The sequence below is a fragment of the Aythya marila genome, assembly GCF_965140915.1.
Source record: "Aythya marila genome assembly, chromosome: 15".
Classification (NCBI taxonomy): domain Eukaryota; kingdom Metazoa; phylum Chordata; class Aves; order Anseriformes; family Anatidae; genus Aythya; species Aythya marila.
Window position 1 is genome coordinate 84,328 of NC_139056.1, and position 20,498 is coordinate 104,825.

The following is a 20,498-nucleotide window of genomic DNA, read 5'->3' on the forward strand; positions in this document are numbered from 1 at the left end:
AAGTCTTTTGTTCTCTTATCCCCTAGACCCCAGTCTCAAGGTTTACCCTTCAAACCCTCTTTGACATGAACTGCTAGACCATTCTTTTGCAAGATACAAGAACTATATACATTAACCACTCTGTTTCTCTTAGACTTGTGGTTATGCAAGAGTATGTAAGACAGAAGATCACATTTATATGTAAGACAGAAGGTCACATTTCATCAGCCAGCTTCCTTGGTTAAGAAATGCCTCTAGTCTGTGACTAAAAACGAACCATTTGTAATAAAAACTGACCTCCGTACCTAACCCCTGCCCTCGGAAGACTTTCAACTACGAGTGGAGGCACTGCCTCCAGCCGGCTGAGGGCGCCGCTCCCGCAGCCGTAGCGAGGCCGAGGCGGGGCCGGGAGACCGCACCGCTGTGGCGGGCTGGAGCCGGCGGTCATGGCGGCGCTGCTGGAACACGAGAGCCAGATCTTCCTGGACCTCTTCCACCAGGACGGGCTGGTGGTGTGCGCCCGCGGGCTCGGCATCGACCGCCTGCTGCTGCGCTTCCTCCGCCTCTACAGTGAGCCCGCCAGCCTGGTGCTGGTGCTGAATACGAGCCCTGCCGAGGAGGTGAGGGGAGAAGGAGGAAGGAGCGATGGAAGCGGCTGCCCGGGCCCGAGCAGAGGGTGCCCGCCGGCTGCTGCCGCCTTGGAGATGGGGTTTGGCGGCTGGGGGCTCTTCCGCGGCGATTTGGCGGGCCGCGACGGGCCCTTGTCACTTCTCGGGCCGTAATTGCCTGCTCCCTGAAAAAAAAGAGCTGTTAAAATACAGTGAAAAATGCAAGATAAAATTTTCAGGGTACTTAAGATCCATCGAGTGTCAGAGGCTTGTACTTTCTTAAATATTATCTAACTGCTATTGAAAATACTAATATTTCTAAGTGAAACCCTGAAAGGGTTTGAAACTTAGCAAACTAAAACATCAAAATAAAACATCACCATAATTCTGACTTCCTTACCTAGTATCTTATACTGTCATGTTTTTATGTGGTTGTGGACAGCTCTGCAAAACTAATGAAATAAGACTAATTGCAATTCTTTTTGTATCCATTTCATCAGTTGTCAGAATGAAGTCTGTTGTGGTTTTACTGCATTTGTTTTAGGAGTATTTTATTGATCAGCTGAGGTCAGACGGAGTTGTTCATCTTCCTCGGCGGGTTACCAATGAGGTTGCAAGTAACACTCGCTATGAATTTTACACGCAAGGAGGAGTTCTCTTTGCAACAAGTCGAATCCTCGTGGTAGATTTCCTTACTGACAGAATTCCGGCAAACCTCATTACTGGTAAGAGCTTAATGAAGTCAAGCCATGACTGAAAATACATAATGTGTAATTCTTTGAAAGAGTCCGACTGACTGATGTTGAGGTTGAAGAATTTTTATTTATTTTTTTTTACAGAGACTGAAGTAAAAGGAACAAATATGTAGGTTTTTGTTTGTTTGTTTGTTTGTTTTTTAGTGGTCATCTTTGCTCTAAACTTGTTTGCATTATTTAATCGCACAATTTGAAAACATCCACATTCTTTTTAGGTAGGTAGTAATATCCCTGTATGGCTTTCTGATATCAATAATAAAATGGAAAACAATCAGCAGTTAAAGTATGCCATGACGTAAGAAACATGCAAATTCAGAGTGGCTGCATTGCTTTCCAAGGAAAATAACTGATTATACTTGAGAAAATAGTGTCCAGAATACTCTCAGTAAATGGCCCGTGATTGAAACTGATTTTAGATTGCATATTTATCAACCATGCACACTTGCTGGTTTTTGCGTTAATGAATTAGTTGTGATGATTTTTCACATTAAGTAAAATAACAGTGTCTTACTAATCGTCTTGTAACATCTTGGATGCTGTCTAAATAACAATATTATGAAATAATGTTGTTAAAACTTTTTAAAGATTTTTGGGCATAGCTTGTGACTTTATTTATTGTTGTATAGAAGTTACACATGAAAGATGTTCCAATTGTCTTTTTCTCTAATCTTCTGGTTCCCCTCTCCTCCTGACCTCAGTTGTTCTTATGTTTTTGTCTAAGCTGGAAACCCTCTTACAGCCTGGAGAGCTAGTAAAACAGATGCCTGAAAGTATAGGAATATTTTACTGGTATATAAATATTAACATCTTTATAATGTTTAAATGCAATAGAATACTAACTGTGTAGAAGAATGTAAGTTTTTGCTTCATAAGCTGTATCTCCTTCCTTTTAGTCAACCTTTAGAACCCAAATCTGTGAAACAGATTGAACAGCTTCATGCTAGGACAAAAGGACCTAGACTTGTGTCAGTTCTGTTTTTTCCAACTTAAAAAAAAAAAAAAAGTTTCTGGGCACCTCCTTCAATTTCTGTTCTTCCCGTTGGCTCCTTCCTGTTCACCTTTCCCTCTTATCCTGAGGAAATACAAAACAAAATAAAACAAAACACATCTTTGGGTTTTGTGTGGATGAAAGGAATAAAAAACTAAAAAATTTTTTTTAAATTACTGATCTGAAATGACACAGAGTTGTTATGCTCGTCGTAATGCCACTGGAGGTCAGTGTGACAGCAGTTTTTACAGACTTCGTTTAAAGTTTGGGTAATGTGCGTTTCTATTGGAAACATACTATGTGTGTGTGACAAAACCAACAAAAGCTTGTAATAGTGTTTCTTGAGGAACTAACAGCAAAAATACAGTAAAGTGTTGGTAAGTGTTAGAAATCCTGTTTATAAAATCACTGAAGAATCACATGTGAATGAACAGCTCATAAACTCGTAAATTCAGCAGAATGAAAATAAGAAATTATCGCTGCAATGCACAAGTACTCCTAGTGGTTTGGGCCAAATAGAAATGCTGTAGCAAATAGTATAGTCTCATAGTCTCATTGGCCTGTAACAAACTCTCTGTCTCCTGTAATATCCATTCAGTCACATCTTGAGAAGCTTGATGATATTCAGAAATGAGTGTAATTGTTACTATGTCCTGAAAAACATGACTTTGTGGGAGAAATGTGTTAATACTTTATCCATCTTTCAGTGACTTGATCATGAATGATTAGCAGTTGAATGAAAATCCTTTTCATATAGATGCTTTCTAATTTACAAAACAAAGACATAGCAAAATCAATGGCTAGATGCTGAGATGAAGAAACTTGCTGTAGAAATTAGATGCACTGTAAATTTGTCAGCTCATCAAGGTACATAATGAAGCCTTTGTTTGATGTCTTTTGCTTCCATTTTCGAAAGGCATTTATTACTCCATTGAAGCTGTGAACAGGTAAGTGTCACATAGGCCTTGTCTCTAGGGGCAGAGTGGAAAAAATACAATGTGCTATTTTACACAATTAAGTATGAGGAAAAATAAGCCTTGGTTTTAAAAGGTTTTGGCTGAGTGAAATGTAAATCCCAAAAGTGTTTACATCAATATGCTTGATGTAGTTCAACTATTGTTTCATTTCTCTGTACTAAAATGTGTACGATAAATCTTTTTTTCCTAATACCCATAGCCATTAAGAAAAATGTTGGTGTGATCACTCAGTTTAAGGTCCCTTCCGTCCTCAAGTGGGAATATGTTCACAGAAGGGGGGAAAAAGCACCAGAAATGTTTTTAGAAGTTCTTTGAGTATCACAAATACTTGAACTGCTATCAAAAAAAGCATATTTGACAACTTAACTACAGAACTTGTGTAATAAAAGAATTCAAAACTCACGGTCTTGAACTTATCAAACTTGTATTGCAAAAATACTGTTACATCTTGTATTTGCTCTTCTCCCTGTCAAAAAGCATGAATTCAAGTGTTCGAGTTTTTCTTTAAGAGTAAAGAATTTTCGAAGCTGTTAGGTCCTGCCATTTGAATGCAAGCTTTTTTTTGGCTCAAGATGCATCATTAACCCAGCTCTGTTACTGGGAGATTCCATGGTACTGAAACTGAGGAATCACTTGGTTTGAACTCATAAAAGTTTGTTCAGTGTCATTTTAGATTGAAATTCCTATTGTACTTTATTTAACAAAAACAGAAGAGTAAGACAGATTTGGAAAATGTATACAGTGTTCAAGTTCTCTTTACTCCTTTGTAACTTGGAAACCTTTTATTTTGCCAGGCATTTTGGTATACAAGGCACACAGAATCATTGAGTCCTGTCAGGAAGCATTTATCTTGCGGCTTTATCGCCAGAAGAACAAGCAAGGTTTCATTAAAGCTTTTACAGATAATGCGGTCGCATTTAACACTGGCTTTTGCCACGTGGAAAGAGTGATGCGAAATCTTTTTGTCAGGAAACTTTACCTGTGGCCAAGGTAAGATACTTCTTTATTTCATTGAAATCTTATAATTATTAAGGTTGCTACTATGGATTCCTAACAAAATGAGGTTTATGTAGCCAAACTGCTTATCTCCATTCCCTATTTGTATTCTGGAACTAATTTCATTCAATTTGTGACAGAATATATGTCACATACCTAAATTTCTATTTTCGAAAATAGACTCGAATTAAAACTTTAGGAGGCTGAACCTTACACTATAGCTGTTTTTTTTAGCCAGTAGAAATCACAGCAGAAAGTGATAAGCTAAATAGCTTAAGAAAAACATAATTTACTGAACAGATAATTTAAACCATGAAGTAACAGGAACACAGTCTCACAGTTTCACTGTTCATAGAAGTATATTTTTTTCTGATTGTGGCGAAACTCTATGGATATTTATTTCTTTGTACCAGGTTGTGTTTTGTTTTGTTTTAATTTTCCTTTTAATGTATGTGGTATATAAAGAATATTTCTTGATGACTGATGGAAACCAAGCTGCCAAGTTTGTGGCATGCATTAAGTCTTCCAGGAGCAGAGCCTGAAATAGGACTGGGCAATTCAGCTGATTACACATTCAATGCTCTTGCTTTGAGCAGGAGGTCTGCCTATTTTTTTTTTCTGTCCAGTCTAGAACGTAGATCTCATGTACTCACGCTCTGCGTTATAAACTCTATCTTTTGGAATTACAAAGATGCAGAAATGAACAACACAAAGCTCTCTGAATTTTCCTCCTTGCCTTCTGAACCATGATAAGACCTGAGGGTGCAGCACAAAGTAAGGAAAATGCTCATTGAGTTTCAGAGTTCTTCAGACATAGTGTTCTTCTCCGTGCCTTATTCTGTTCGTAAAATCAGCTGGCACCTTTGTAACTGCGTGGTCAGATTGGCTTACAGAGGCTGTGTTGGAACAAGGACCTGCTGCTTATCCAAAGCTGGGGATGTTAAATTATCTGCCAGCAGATCCATGTGACTCCAAGGGATTTGTGAGCCCATTACATTTTCTTCCTTATGAGGTTTTTGTTGTTGTTGTTTTTCCTTTGAGGTTTGTTACTTGTAATGATGATGTGGAATCTAGTGCAGTAGTTCTCCATGGATCAGTCACCATAGCTACAGACTCACATGCCTAGAATGAGAACAGTCATAATCATGAAATCATCAGATGGTTTTATGAGACCATTCATAAGACTGCAGTCTTTGCATCTGTAGAAGTGGATTCATCTTGCATTTAGCTTACTTTACATTTAAATCATTTGTAACTTTAGTTTATATGATCTTCTTTATAATTACGGTATCAAGCAAAACATTCATGTGAAACCTAATAAGCTGTTTTTCGTCATAGATTTCATATAGCAGTGAACTCATTTTTAGAGAAGCATAAACCTGAAGTGGTGGAAATACATGTGTCAATGACCCCTGCTATGCTTGCTATCCAGACTTCAGTCCTGGACATTTTGAATGCATGTTTGAGAGAGCTCAAACGTTACAATCCAGCTCTTGAAGTAGAAGATCTATCTTTAGAAAATGCTATTGGTAAACCTTTTGACAAGGTAACTATTTTGATTGTTTTGATATGCCTCATTATAAAGGAACATAGATCTTCAAACTATCCATCATGCAAACAAAAATATTATTTATAAAATAAATAAGTAACCAGCAGCTGATGTTACGGTTACTAGTAGGATTTAGTATGATTGAATTGAATATGATTGAGTGAATTAGTATGATTGTTCGCCTTTCATTTGAAAAGTCCCTATATCAAGAACATCCTGATCTGTGGTTGGTGTAATAATATAATAATAATATTATTTAGAGATAGGTATGTATTATTGCCTCCCCCCATTCATTTGAATTTCATACCTGTATTTTCTATTTTCTTTATTAGGAGAAGCACTGTAAAGAACGCTTGTGTAAATAATATGCACATGCATGCATCTGTTGTATTTTTAACCATCGTATATGTCCATTAACTGTGTGTGCAGTGTTATAATGGACAGATCTGCAACATGTTTGGCATGCATATGCTTTCTGTAGGGTAAAATCATAAATTTCAACCACCATAGCGAAATACTTATTAACTGATACTTACCATTGATGTGAAGCCTTCTGTACTTGAAAAAATCTGGAGGCTTTTATTCCTGTGGCTTTCTACGTTGTGTATCTGCATCATACTCGTCTTAATTTGAAAATTAAATTACATTTTAATGTTTTCTATTTGCTAAATAAAGAATGCTAAACACTAAAGGCATAGGCCAGTACCTGTAAAATAAGATTTTTCCTTTTTTTTTTTTTTTAACTTATATTACCTTTTTTTTTCTCTTAACATAGAAAAGAAAATATGTACTGAAAGCATTAAATTATATATAGCTGCTAATCATTGGATTGCATGTATTTGTTGAATTTATGACTTTACATAATAGCATCTGTATTGTAACTTCGCAAAAAATGGTTACTCATCAAAATAAATGTCTCACCATCACATCTGGACTTGGCTATTTTTTATCCCAGTTGGGATAAAAAGTGGCAAGTGGCATCTCCTGTAAAGGAAAGTAAGGGCATTTCTATGCTGATTAGTATAGTAGAAGTCTGACATCCTGAATTTTCCAATTTATATTTCTAGACAATACGTCACTACTTAGATCCTCTCTGGCATCAACTTGGAGCTAAGACAAAATCTTTGGTCCAGGATTTGAAAATACTACGTACTTTGTTACAATATCTAACTCAGTATGATTGTGTCACTTTCCTCAATCTTCTGGAGTCACTGAAAGCAAGTGAAAAAGCTTTTGGTGAGAATTCAGGTAAACACTGAATAACCATACAAGTTAATGCATGAAACAGAGAAATGATGATATTTTTAATTAACATTCCTAAACATATGAAGGTATCTAGTTAGGTTTTATATAACCAGCCATATGGGCGTAGGTTTTTATTGACAGATAATGCTTTCATCTTCCCACTTAACTGCTGTTAACAGCATGAGACTTGCATCACATTTCTGTCTTTTATTAAGCTAGTAATTATATAGTAAGCAGGTAGCACAGGTAATCCAGATGAGAGATGTGAGGCTATTATTGCAAATGTCTGAAGCATGTACACTTCAAATGTCAAACAATTAATGTTTTCTTTTTCTCTTTAGGTTGGCTGTTTCTTGACTCCAGTACTTCAATGTTTGTAAATGCTCGAGCAAGAGTTTATCGCATTGCAGATGAAAAACTGAATCAGAAAGGCAAAGTCTCTGGAAACAGTGATGTAAAGAAGGAAAATGGTACTGATCGCTCCTAATTTTAAGTTTGAGAGTGCAACACGATTTCAAACACTCTGTATATTATTACTTATGCTGTGTTTTTTTTACAAGATCTTACACAGCTCTAGACCTCAGTCTGGTAGCTGGGATATATTGAGACATAGTCTTTGTTCAAAAAGCATACAATAAACAAAAAAACCAGTCATGATCAAATAAGGCATTCTTCTCAGCTTACTCAGCTGATCATTGGGAGAGCTTTTATGGATTGTTACTGAATTACGTAGATTTCAGCTTGATCTTTTGCATTTTATATGAAGGGATAAGAAGCTGCCATTACTATATATATATATATATATATGTATGTATGTATGTATTTTATTCAAGAGTTTCAGAATTGAAGAACAAGTCAATACTTTAACTTTTTTAGTTAAAGTTAAAGTTTAGTTAAATGATTCATTAGAGCATTTTTCCCCGTTTTTAATGATTCTGTAAGAGTGCTCTCCTACCTGATCAGCAAAACAAGTCACATATGTAGACTGTTGAATATTGTACTTGCCAACAACCATCGCAGCATTGACATTGAACCACTAATTTAAAGTTCTGAAGGGTATTTTGGCTGTAAAAGCTGCTATGTTTAATCTTTGTTTCAGAACTGAAAAGGGAATTGGTGCTAGAAAGTAACCCAAAATGGGAAGCTTTGAGAGAAGTACTGAATGAGATTGAAAATGAGAATAAGAACAGTGAAGACTTCGGTGGTCCAGGTGAGAAAATACTAAACGAAATAAGTTTTCACCGTACATCTGATTTTCTCTTCTATTTGACTTTTGAGAGGGATTGCTCAAATTCTTTACTGTGATTATACTAAAGAGCTGGTTTGAAACAGTAATTTATAGACTTAAGACAAAGTGTTTTATATACTTGTATTCTCACTGGTAGGATAAATAGTTCTAAGACAATCATCTATTCAGTTTATCCCAGTGCAAATCAAAAGATCTCATCTGCTGTGGTCTTCATTCTAAATAACGAGGCAACTTGTACATGTTCCAGTCTTCTACAGCAGTTAGAGTAATGCAGAAATAGAACTGTTTCATAGCTTTACAAGCTGTATCGGTCTGTTACACAGTTCTCCCTGAACTGTTCAGACAAGCGCCCTTGCTTGGATTGTGGAGGGGCATGGAGCTGCAGATGGCTAGAACTATAGTAATTGATGCTCAGGGTCAAAGAAACAGAAGTTCCATCTATTGCCCATTCCATCTCATACATTTTCTTGGGCACCTAAAAATCACTTCTTCAGGAGATGCAGCTTCTTGGGTAGAGAGAAGAAGGCCAGTGTGTTTCTAACTAACCGTGTTGCTGCCTTTCCTATTTTAGGACTTTTCATCCCCTTAAATTTCACCAAGTTTTATTTTAGGAAATAGCAAGGGTAAAAAAGTGCCCTTTTCTCCCACCCACAGTGTTCTGACTATGGATAAGAACTGGCACTCTAACCTAGTGTTGTAGGAGTTTATCTGAGTCAGCTTGCAGAGAATTGTTATTCAAGGCCCACAAATGTCAATAATACTGTGTGAAACATGTATTTTTTGGACTCCCTAACACAGCTGACAAAGGCTGAAAACTAAAACAGTCTCAATTAAGTCCTTTCTTATCCCACATTTAAAAAATAAATAAAAAGAAAGCATCTGAGTATATTTCAGCCCGTGCTGTATTTGCTTCATTTCAAATGGTCAAAAGAAAAAACTTACTGTTTTAGATAGTGTAAGACTAAGGAATGCTGAACTTTTATTAACCTTCTCTAATCTTGGTTTAATACAAACTATGATGCAATTTACACTCCCTGGAAGTCCAGAACAACTGTGACCACCAAGTGTAAAAGGCATTTGGTAGGCACACTTCTAGGATCATTTAAAACAATTTGCTCAAGATGTCTTGTAGCTGGATTGAAAGAAGTACATCATAACAGATTATAAACATGATATTGTTTCTTGACTGCAGGGCAAGTGCTTATTTGTGCCAGTGATGACCGAGCTTGTGCACAGCTCAGGGAGTATATTACTGATGGAGCAGAAGCCTTTTTAACGAGACTGTATAATAAAACCTTCGGAAAGGATGAGAAAGCTGGAGATGTGTGGATTAAGGACAGAAAAGCTGTCAAGTCCAAAGGAAATTCCAGACCAGACACAGGGCCTCAAGCCAAAAAAAACAAACTCGCAACTTCTTCAAAACAAAATAAACACAAGAAGCAGCAAGACCGGACTATAATCCAAATGATAGGGAAAACTGAGGAGGAAAGCAAAGAGGAGCTGGATGTGGAAGATAACAAAGAGTTGAGCAGTAGCCAAGAAGGCAGTATTGATGAGACAATTCCTGAAGATTTCCCTGTGAACTTACCTTCAGATTCTTACTACGGTATTTTCAAAAACCCACTCACAATTATTCATCCGTTGCAGGGTTGCAGTGATCCCTATTCTCTCACCAGGGTACTGCATGAAGTAGAACCAAGATATGTTGTGCTGTATGATGCAGAGCTGACTTTTGTTCGGCAGCTGGAAATCTACAAGGCAAGCAGGCCTGGAAAGCCTTTGAGGCAAGTGAACTTGGTGATAATCAAGACTGTTCTTGGTCTAATTTTAGTCTCAAATGAAAAAAAATACCTATTGTGCACTTCTGACAGTCAAGGCACAAAACACATCTAGTGAGTTTCTTAAGCTACCTTTTAATTCCCGATTAGCTTTCTTCTTAATTTTAAACAAAACTGTCGAATGTAATTGCAAGATAATTTTTACATCCCACTAGGTATTTAGTCCCTTAATAACAGAAACACACTTGTAATAAAATGTCCATTCTATAAAAGGCAGTTTGTTCTATGTAGAAGATAAGATACCCCCATGCAAACACACGATTTGAAGTCTTGTATGTTTTGTTGTTTTTGTTTTTCTCTTTTCCTTTTTTTTTTTTTTTTTTTTTTTTTTTTTCTAAATCAGGACAATTGCAGATTGTAGTTTGTTATACATAGTCTTCTGGGAAGATTTTAAAAATAGTAAGAAAGTAACTTCTTCGTTATATTTGCTTTGTGTCTGACCGAAATCTGAGTCTACCCTGGTTGAATCTCAAAATTTCAGTAAGCCTATTTCTTCTTAAGAAAAAAGAGAAAAATGGATATAAGGTTTTTTGTTGCTGAGTCTGGAGCATTTTTGCAGAAAAAAAGATGATGTTTTCAGCTTACCTTTTTAAGGCAAATATCAACTTTTCAGGCACTTACTGCTACTACTAATCTTAAATACCATTTTTTGGTGTCTTTTTTAATTTACTAAATAGTTCTGTGGGTTTTTTCCCCTCTAAACATACAGGGTGTATTTCCTCATATATGGAAGCTCAACAGAAGAACAGCGCTATCTGACAGCACTGAGAAAAGAGAAGGAAGCCTTTGAAAAACTCATTCGGTAACAAAATTAACCTTTGTTACTAATTTCTTACATAATTCCCTTAAGTGCTCACATTTCAAATGGTGAAGTTCTTAACTGTGTGAAGGCTTTAGGTAAACTCCTAATTCAATTGCTTCTTAAAGAGAATTTTCTTATCGATGGGGAAAAAAAAAACAAAACCTTCCTTTGCAGAGTACCTGATATTTTGGCTTTTTAATATGAAGGTTCAAAGACTACCCAGTATAACTGGTATTTTTACTTGATTGTTTAAGATTCTCCTTTTGAGAAACTACTGAAAATGTGTTTTTTTCTGCAGGTAACCTATGTTGTAAGGTATTTCGAAGGCTTTCATGACTTAAGTAGTTTTCAGGACCAAACCAATTATTTTCTTAGACTGCATGAGATAATGTCTTCTCACTGGGTTATACTCGTAGTACTAGTCATTAGTTCTTTTGTTTTATGTGCTCTGTGAAATTCAAAAAATATAAAGAGATGCTCAGAAGCACTACAAATTGAAAATAAAAGTTCAGAATCTAGCCCAAACAATCTGGAAATCCTAATGAATTGCGTTTCTAGTCGTGTTTGCAATTAGTATTCAACTACATGTAATTTTACATCTCAGTGAACAGTATATGTTATGAAGTATTCATCATATATAATTGCAATTTTTCAGTGATTCTTTGTTTGTTGTTCCTTAGAGAAAGGGCCACTATGGTTGTTCCTGAAGAAAGAGAAGGAAGAGATGAAACAAACTTAGATCTTCTGAGAGATGCTAAACCTGCCTCTGTTTCCACTGACACACGCAAAGCAGGTGAGTGGTTTCTGAAGCTGGGCTCGCAGCTCTGAGCTGAGGCTTGTAACCTATTTTGTTTAAATCCTGTCCAAAGCATCTGGGTGGTAGAGGCACGTGGATTCTACAATCCTGATGGAAAAGAAGCATTACCTTAGTGCATCTCTCGCTGTTGTTCTGAAATAGCAGTGCAGTATGTTTGTTTGTTTGTTTGTTTTGTTTTAAAAAAGAAATTATAGATTAAGGAAGTATTTTACCATTAAGACAGATACCATTTGGATTGTTTCTGGGCAGCCTGTTGCCTGTAATGAGGTGGAAAGACATTAAAACATTAAAACTGAAGTCTACAGAAAGTCAAGTGATGTGTTTTGTTCTTGAACTAGTCAATGTTTGGGACTTCGTATCTTGGTGAAACAGATTACCTGAATGAACAACTGCAGATCATGTATTTGTATTTCTTTCCCATAAAGCATCTTTTTTTTTTACTTTTGTTGCATTTCTAACCATATTTTTGTTCCCTTCTTCTGATGTGTACTGTGTCTTCATCTTTACAGCTTTGCCTCTATTTTTCTTAGTTGTAATTTTTTTAAATCTTGCTCTTCATTACCATATGCTCTCTAATCTTTGCTGTGATGTCTTTCGTCACCTCAATGCTGCGATCTTTTCATGTGTCCTTTTACAGATAGATCTATAGAAGTTGAAATATATCTTCTACAATGAAGTGCCATATTTCTATGGGAAACAGCTGGAAATAAAAAGCAGCAGCTTCATTATCTGATTTTGCAGGAAACATTTTAAACATTTTCTTCACGTGTTTAAGTAATTTTCCTCTACAGTTTAATATATCTTGTTGTCACTACACAGCGTGTAGAAGGTAACATGATAGTTCTATTAAACTGCAGAGCATACTTCATAAACTATAGTATATAATGTGGCAACTCATTTGTCTTTAAAGTTTAAAATTAAATAAAGTCTAGATTTATTATACTGCTGAATTTGAGGTATAATGTGAAAGGTGAAGTTCATCCGTTACGGAAGTGTTGGCATCACATGGGATAACTAGAGTTGGAGGTCATGTGTTAGTTTGGTTAACTCTTTATTTTGCTCTTCAGGTGGACAGGAACAGAAGAGTACTCAACAAACTATAATAGTGGACATGCGGGAATTTCGTAGTGAGCTTCCATCACTGATTCATCGTCGTGGTATTGACATTGAGCCTGTTACTTTGGAAGTTGGAGATTATATCTTAACTCCTGATGTCTGTGTAGAGCGGAAAAGTATCAGTGATCTTATTGGTTCCTTAAACAATGGAAGACTGTATTCACAATGCATTTCGATGTCCCGTTACTATAAGCGACCGATTCTTCTGATTGAATTTGATCCTAACAAACCTTTCTCCTTGATTCCACAAGGTTCTCTACATCAGGAGATTTCCAGTAGTGATGTTACTTCTAAACTAACTCTTCTTACACTCCATTTCCCAAAGTTACGTATCCTGTGGTGTCCTTCTCCCCATGCTACTGCCGAACTGTTTGAAGAGTTAAAACAAAACCATCCACAACCTGATGCAGAAACAGCAATGGCTGTAACAGCAGATTCTGAAACTCTTCCCGAGTCAGACAAGTATAACCCTGGCCCTCAGGACTTTCTACTAAAAATGCCAGGTATTAATGCAAAAAACTGTCGTGCCTTAATGAACCACGTAAAAAGCATTACAGAATTAGTGACTCTGTCAAAGGATAAACTCTCTGAAATTTTGGGTAATACCATCAATGCCACACAACTGTATGACTTTATTCACATGACCTACAGAGAGGCAATATCTAAAGAAAAAAACAAAAGATGACTAATGGAACTGAACAACATAAGTTGTAGATGAGCTTTTCTCACACAGGACTTCGGCAAGGCACATGAAATATTTTAACGAATGCCCTCTATGTTAACCAACTGTTTCCTGCTAATGCTGTTCCATCAGTTTTAACATTTAATTATTACTGTAGGCAAGCTTTATGAGGAAAATAACATTTTAATGGAGAAACACAAATACTTTTTATTCTTCCTATAGCACTTTAATAAATTCTATATTAGCACTGAATGAAATAAAATTCTTCATCAAGCCCATTAAAATTAAGTGCTAAGACTAATTGATAGAGGTGCTTTCTTTTGAAAGCTATGTCTTGTTAAAGCAAAAAATGTACATTTTGATTAATTGTGTCACCTGATGCATCATATCACTTTGCTTTTGTTGTTTTTATTATTAATGTCTTGCTTTTTTGAAACTGCCAGTTTTCCACTGACAGTGGTGGAGCTGTTTGAAACACATCATGATCGCTTTCCAGGAGTTTAACTACATGTACTTTAGAAGAACATACTTGGAATCAATCATGAATTTTAGAACTTCATCATAAACATTCATCACAGTAAACTGTAATTGTATGGTATGTTGTCCATTATATTTGCTTTCTTTACTAGAAGTTATAGTCATTTTTGACATTCCAAAATTGATACAGCTCTGTCTTACTACATCTTGTAAAGTGCATTCCTTTGGTCTTGATTGGACAGTGTGGCATGTCCATGGTGGCACAATACAACATTATTCTCAATGTGCCTTATTTATACTTACAAGATACTTTACTTTTCAGTCAGTTTTGATAGCTCTTTCACCTCATTCACTTTAAAGCAGAAATACAGGTATACAACTGGGACAATTCTTTTATACCAGAGAATATTTCCTCTCGTATAATGCAGAAGTTTTCTGAACGTCTTAACAGTTCTTCCAATATTGTCTTATTCCTATGTCATATTGCACTTGCATTTTAATATCTTAAATAGACCATCTGTCAATAAATTCAGTAAAGCTATTGTCACTTGGAAGGTATCTTTTAGCATTCTATGTAGCATAAAGCAGGGAGAAGACATGATTTTTTTTAATAGTTTGTGAAAATGAATGTTGTTAAAAACAAGTATTATGCACTGAGCTTTGATATGACAGCTCTATAACAAACTGCAATTGCTAAAAGATGGGTCATTACCAATTATTCTAACGTATTCATGTTGGCTGTTTACAAAATCTTGTATGTCATGACTTGCATATATATATTAGTAAGATTCTAATTCTAATGACACATATGACTTCTATAATTAAAGGAGAAAGTATTAATTTTTTGTATTCAAGTTCAGTAAAAACTGTATTGTGTACTTTAAGATTTAAAGTATGCTGTGCATTTTAAGTGTGAATTATGAATTTGTTAATTTATAGTCTTGAGCTGTGACATATTTCCAACGTGAAGATTATTCTGCAGGTGCAAATTTCAGTATTAAATAGATCAATAACAAAATTTAAATTCATTAATTTAAACAAATGTAATTTAACATTATGGTAATTGTACATACGTGTTGTTTCTGATTTGTTTGTATTGAGATCTGAACATCTTTTATGTTTAAAGTGTAGCTGGGATGAGGGTTTCTGTTGCCCTGTATTCTAATTTATTTCGTTTAATATAGAAGGAAGATTTTCCATGAGATTTTCTTATTCAACGCAGTAAGGTCAGAAATATTTGGTGTTGAGAATGCCATTAAAGTGGTGCTAAGAAAACAGAAAGTGGTACTAAAGCGTAACTATCTTGAATGCATGTCCTATAGAGCTTGGTACAAAAAAAGAAGCTGAACAACCTTTCCAAATATGTATTGTTCATTAAGATATTAACTGTTTATTTGGTTTGGTTTGTTTGTTTTTGTTGTTGTTGTTTTTTTCCAGATACATTGCATGTCAGCTTTGTCATGCAATGTTGTTTGTTGTTTTTTTTTCCCTTGGATTTGTGTAAGGTGAAAATGAAAGGTATGTGAAGAGGTTAAAAAAAAATTATAGCTTTGTTTTTTATGCTAGATCAAAGTCATAAAAGCAATCAATAAATAATTAGATTAAATTTCATTTTGTTTGTGTAGAATTACTGTGATTTTTTTTTCTGTTGCATGATTTTTTCTTTAAATTGTACTGCAATTATTGTATGGCTTTATTACTTGTGAGTGGGTATCTTATTTTATGAGGTTAGATTACAGTTTAGGTTATAGTAATCTGTAAATGCAAGTCAGTGGTTTGTCCTTCTGGGGCAGTAGGTACTAATTGTGAACAGATAGGGGAGATACCTTGTGTTGTGAAACCCCTTAATGCTGAAATAACCAAACCACTGAGTCACACTTCACCTGTATGCAGACACAACAAAGTATTTTGGGTAAATAATGAAAATCTGTATGATGTCTTCCCTGGCCTTAGAGTGTTCTTTAGCTTGCTTTCATCAAAAGTAAAGAAATTTTGCATACGTTGTCATTGCTTTACTTTTATGTTTAATTGCCATTACTGTTAGATAGTTTGTGCTATCTAAAAACAAATAGACACTTAATACATGAAACTGCCGTGATTTATGCAACGTTTGGAAGTAAGTTAGCAAGCTGTTTGTTTCTGAGCTTTCTCCTAGGCTTTGCTTGCTCAATGTTTCTTGTAGAGTAACAATAAAAACAAAATCTCTTTGGAACAAATGCAGCTTATATTGGCAAACGTTATTTTGCACAGGATAGGTTGTGTTGTAGTTTGCATGTTTAAGTTATCTGGTTATCCAGATACTATTTCCAGTAGTGGTGACACTTGCAGTTTCTAGCTACAACTGCCAAGAAGGCCTTTTGCTTGCCCTGTTGTCTGAGCAGTTCCCTAACCAAAACAAACTTTATCTTCAAAATGACTTTTTTCTGTATGAACATGTAGGGCATTTCTAGTCCCAGCTATATTAATTGCTTTAAAAAAAAAAAGTTAAATATAAGCCAGCTGCAGAGAAATCTGTTTATAAAACATACAGCCATACTGTGGAAAAGCAGCGACTTCTAAAAGAAGTGCAAAAGTTTGAATGCAAGTCTTTTTATGATTGTGAAGCTTTTTCATTTGCAGACTGACAGCACAACCATAAATAATTTTTAAAAATAAAAACATCTGTCTCTGAAACTTTCCTTAGTCATCCAGAATTCCACTTCTGTGACTGCAGAATAGAATTCAAAAGCTGTCATAAAAGTTACTGAATTAATACATTTTTGTTGTGCCAAACAGCATAAAGAAACGTAAGAAGAGGCTTGTTAAAGAAACTTGTCATGCATTGCTTAACCAATTGACAGTTTTTATTTCAGGCTCCATAAATTGTGTGCTACCAAGGGTTACAATCCTTTTGTAAGTGCTGTTCTAGGAAGAAGTTCTTTTTAGCTCTTACGCAAAGATAGTCTAAATTAAATTAATATTTAGTTGATCTGTTTTCTACAGTATGCAGTATTAAGAAATGCAAGTAGAGTTATAATCTGAAAAAATGAGAAATTATTGCTACAGGATTTCGTAATACTTTGTAATTATATCACATTTACTCTTTCTTGATATAATAGCAAGAATCCTGGATGTTCGCAGAATTAACACAAGCATAAACCTGTTCTGTTGTTGTTGTTGTTGTTTTTGATATAAAATCCTTAACATCTACTTGACTGATCTACCTTCTTAACTTGAAAATATAAGCACTGGCAATATATACAATCAAACTTATGGATAATTACTGTATACACTTTTTCCTCACTTTTTTTTTCTTTAAGTCATCCTCTCCAAAACTTCTATTATTGAATAGTATTTCTAAATATTCTGTTCCATGGTTGGCTAGCAACCTAGTCAAGAATAGTCCATAAATGATGAATGCGTTTGCCAGTCACGTTTCTCATTTCTGTTATTCTCTAGCTTATTCCAAAGTTAGCATGAGAAATAATATCCCTCATCTATAAGATATGGGGGAAGAATTAAATACAAAGAATCTCTCTTAATGTTTATCAGTTAAGAATGACTTAATTGCTAACAGTAAGTTTGGTGAGACTAGTAGTGTGTAATTGTTAGGTAAATCTCTTGTAATCTGTAGTTGGTTTGGTCTGTTTATTTTAAATCAAGATGTAAGTTCTAAGTATAAATTTGAAAGGTTGACTGACATGTGGCACAGAAAAATAGTGAAAACTCTTAAAGATTCTATATTAGCAAGTATTAAACCTTCCTGTCTCCCTCCACTGGCCTTTAAAAATCATGTTCAGACACAGTCATGCTGAAATTTGATCCAGAATGTAGTTGAGTGATAATTCAGAGCCACAGTTCTCTCTTTAGCTTCAATAGATGAAACATTGTGATTTGAAGTTGTTTGTTCCTTAGCTTTAGCTTCTCTTCAGGCTCTTCAAGGAAAGCAGAAGCCTAATTACTAAATATAAACAAACTCTTAGCTCTTTTCCCTACTAACGTGATGCAGCTAATTTTGCATATACATTGGAAAGCTCAGAAAAACAGATACTAAATAAAAAGGGACTAGGAGAATTCTCTAGAAAACAAACTCTAGAACCATTAACTTCCCTTTTATCCTTGAAATCAGCTGAGTCTGAGGGGGGAAAAATGTTAACTCCATTTGTAAAAAAGCCAGAGAGAAAGAGAATGTACATGACTGAATGTTTTGATGAGGTTGTACAAGGAAATACTCAAGTATGTTTGAAAGCTTCAGTGCCTCTTATTTTGAGTACAAAATGTTAAGAGTTCATCTCCCAGATATTTCAATATGAGTAGGATAGCCATTTTTACTTTACTTTTTTGATCTGTTCTTTACAATCTTCTCTGCAAGAGATGTTCTCAGCAGCACTGTCTTGAAAACCTGGAAGAAATGTTCAATAGCTTGGCTAGACAATGGTTACCTAAGGGACAAGTTCTTTAGTTTTACATAAGTTAGTGAATGTAACCAGGGCTACTGCACTGCTATGGTGATTTGTTGTCTTGACAGAAGATGCTGCTGCAATACATCACAATGGACCTGCACGTGGACTAATCCTGGTGTGATTTTTAGAGCATGGCAAAATGATCTTAATCCACAACTGCTATAAAACAGTATTCCTTGGAATATTAAATTATGGTTAAATAGATACTGGTTTTTAGATGGCATTTACCAGTTCTGTTTGCAAAAGCTTCCCTCTGTAAATAAAAAGGTGATTTCATTTCATGAACTAGGTTCCAATAAATTACTTGGTTCTGAACTAGATTTCAGAAATGACTAAGTTAGCAACCACAACAGGGAATACTAATTAAAGGTTTTTAGACAGGAGCCTTACAGGAGGACTTTTGGGAATGCCAGAATAAAATGTATACTCTTTGATAGTAAATTTTTCATAATAAATACAAATATATATTGCAAATACAGTATAAATATGTAAGTTTTATTTTAAAGTCACTGTTCCAAACTGCTCCACCTTCCCTTCGATAACTAGTTAATCGAATTCAAATTCCATAAGCCTGTACTCAGAAAGCTCACACATATATACTGGAATAATACATAATTGGATTAGCAAGAACAGAAATTTCCAGAGTAGATTCAGTGAAACAGGTCTGTAATCTCTCTTCAGCAACAATTGCATGTTGTCCACAGAAACACACAGAAACTGGCTTTATGGCTTGTTTGAAACCTTTTTCTTATGATTGCTGTGTTTGCATTATTCTCAGGTTCTCCATTTAACTTCTACATTTCATATGCTTTTTCTATGTGTTTTTTGTTTTGTTTTGTTTTGTTCTTTTATTCTAACTGTATTGTTGTCCACTTGTGTGCCTTTCAGCAATGCTGCTACTGTACTGCTGCAGTTTGTGATGTGTACTGAGCAGAAATAACATCGAGCTCTTTGTAAGTCTGGCTGCACTGGAGCCTTGTCCGGTTCTGAACATCAAAGGGTTTATATCAGAAATGTATTGTGCTTCGTTTTCACGTTGGTCTCAGACTCGAGGCATGTCACGCTTGGAAAACTGACATGTAGAGAAAACAGAGCAGCCTCTTGGCAGTTCTTGCAAGATGTAACCTTTGTGTTTTGGATATTATTTTTTTTGAAATGAACTAAAACCAGACCAAATATAGATACAATTATAAAATTATAATCAGTTGATAGTATAAAATATTCTTAACCCCAGAAATAATGAAACGTTTAGCTGCAACAAAATTCTTAGAATCTTAAGTGTAAATAGCAGAAGTTGCAAATTTTCTTGTGGCATTTATATCACATGACCCTTTTAACAAATTACAGTAATATAATTGTCAAATATTCAGAGCCTGCAATAACTTTTATTCCATGCATAATCATTTGTATCAGGACTTTGGAGATCTGCAACATCTAAGAATATTAATGCTGACTACATCTCCTACTTCCATTTAAATTTTCTTCCACCAAATCCCCCTACCTGGCTCTTCTTGTTGCCAAGGTACGCTTTGTTCTTGCTTCATCTTTAAAATCTGCAAATGTTCAGAGTTGGAAAAAACTACAGACTTAAAAATTCACTGTATGTTTCTGTTAAACTGTTTTTGTGAGTCTAACTGCTAAAGCATATGCATTTTGAAGTGTATCGATCCACTTTTTTTTTGTAACTTACAGAATGTTTTACTATATTTATAATTCTTGCAGTCCGAAAGTATTGTGCTATGGCTACTAGTTGGAGACCAGAGATGCTCCTAATGGACATATAAATGTTCAGATCATCTTCAGCTACACCACAACAGCAAAAATTGAGAGATCCTTCAAGAAACCCATGCCAAATAAAAAACAAACAAACAAACAAACAAAAAAAAACTAGAAACATTTGAGGCATGTTCTACTGCAAATCTTGATGCATGAGATGCTATTCTATAAAGACTCTTTCAGAAAGTGAAAATATTTCAAC

The 20,498-nt window shown here is 35.2% G+C and overlaps 1 protein-coding gene across 1 annotated transcript; it reads left to right on the top strand.

The window, feature by feature from the left end:
• The first annotated feature begins 423 nt into the window (after nucleotides 1-423).
• Nucleotides 424-16,193, top strand: LOC309883753 (DNA repair endonuclease XPF-like). The gene is made up of 11 exons (XM_082772072.1): nucleotides 424-599; nucleotides 1,132-1,312; nucleotides 4,102-4,297; nucleotides 5,642-5,849; nucleotides 6,920-7,100; nucleotides 7,439-7,567; nucleotides 8,197-8,307; nucleotides 9,539-10,130; nucleotides 10,894-10,986; nucleotides 11,667-11,779; nucleotides 12,871-16,193. Exons 1-11 carry the CDS (start codon nucleotides 426-428, stop codon nucleotides 13,602-13,604), a joined length of 2,712 nt encoding a protein of 903 aa, XP_082628198.1. The 5' UTR covers nucleotides 424-425; the 3' UTR covers nucleotides 13,605-16,193.
• Nucleotides 16,194-20,498: the final 4,305 nt, after the last annotated feature.

Bases quoted from the DNA above. Each gene is read 5' to 3' on its own strand.
- LOC309883753 (XM_082772072.1), top strand. From the start codon at position 426: ATGGCGGCGCTGCTGGAACACGAGAGCCAGATCTTCCTGGACCTCTTC. The intron at 5,850-6,919 runs GTAACTATTTTG...TTATATTTCTAG, and splicing joins TTGGTAAACCTTTTGACAAG to ACAATACGTCACTACTTAGA. The intron at 11,780-12,870 runs GTGAGTGGTTTC...TTTGCTCTTCAG, and splicing joins CACTGACACACGCAAAGCAG to GTGGACAGGAACAGAAGAGT.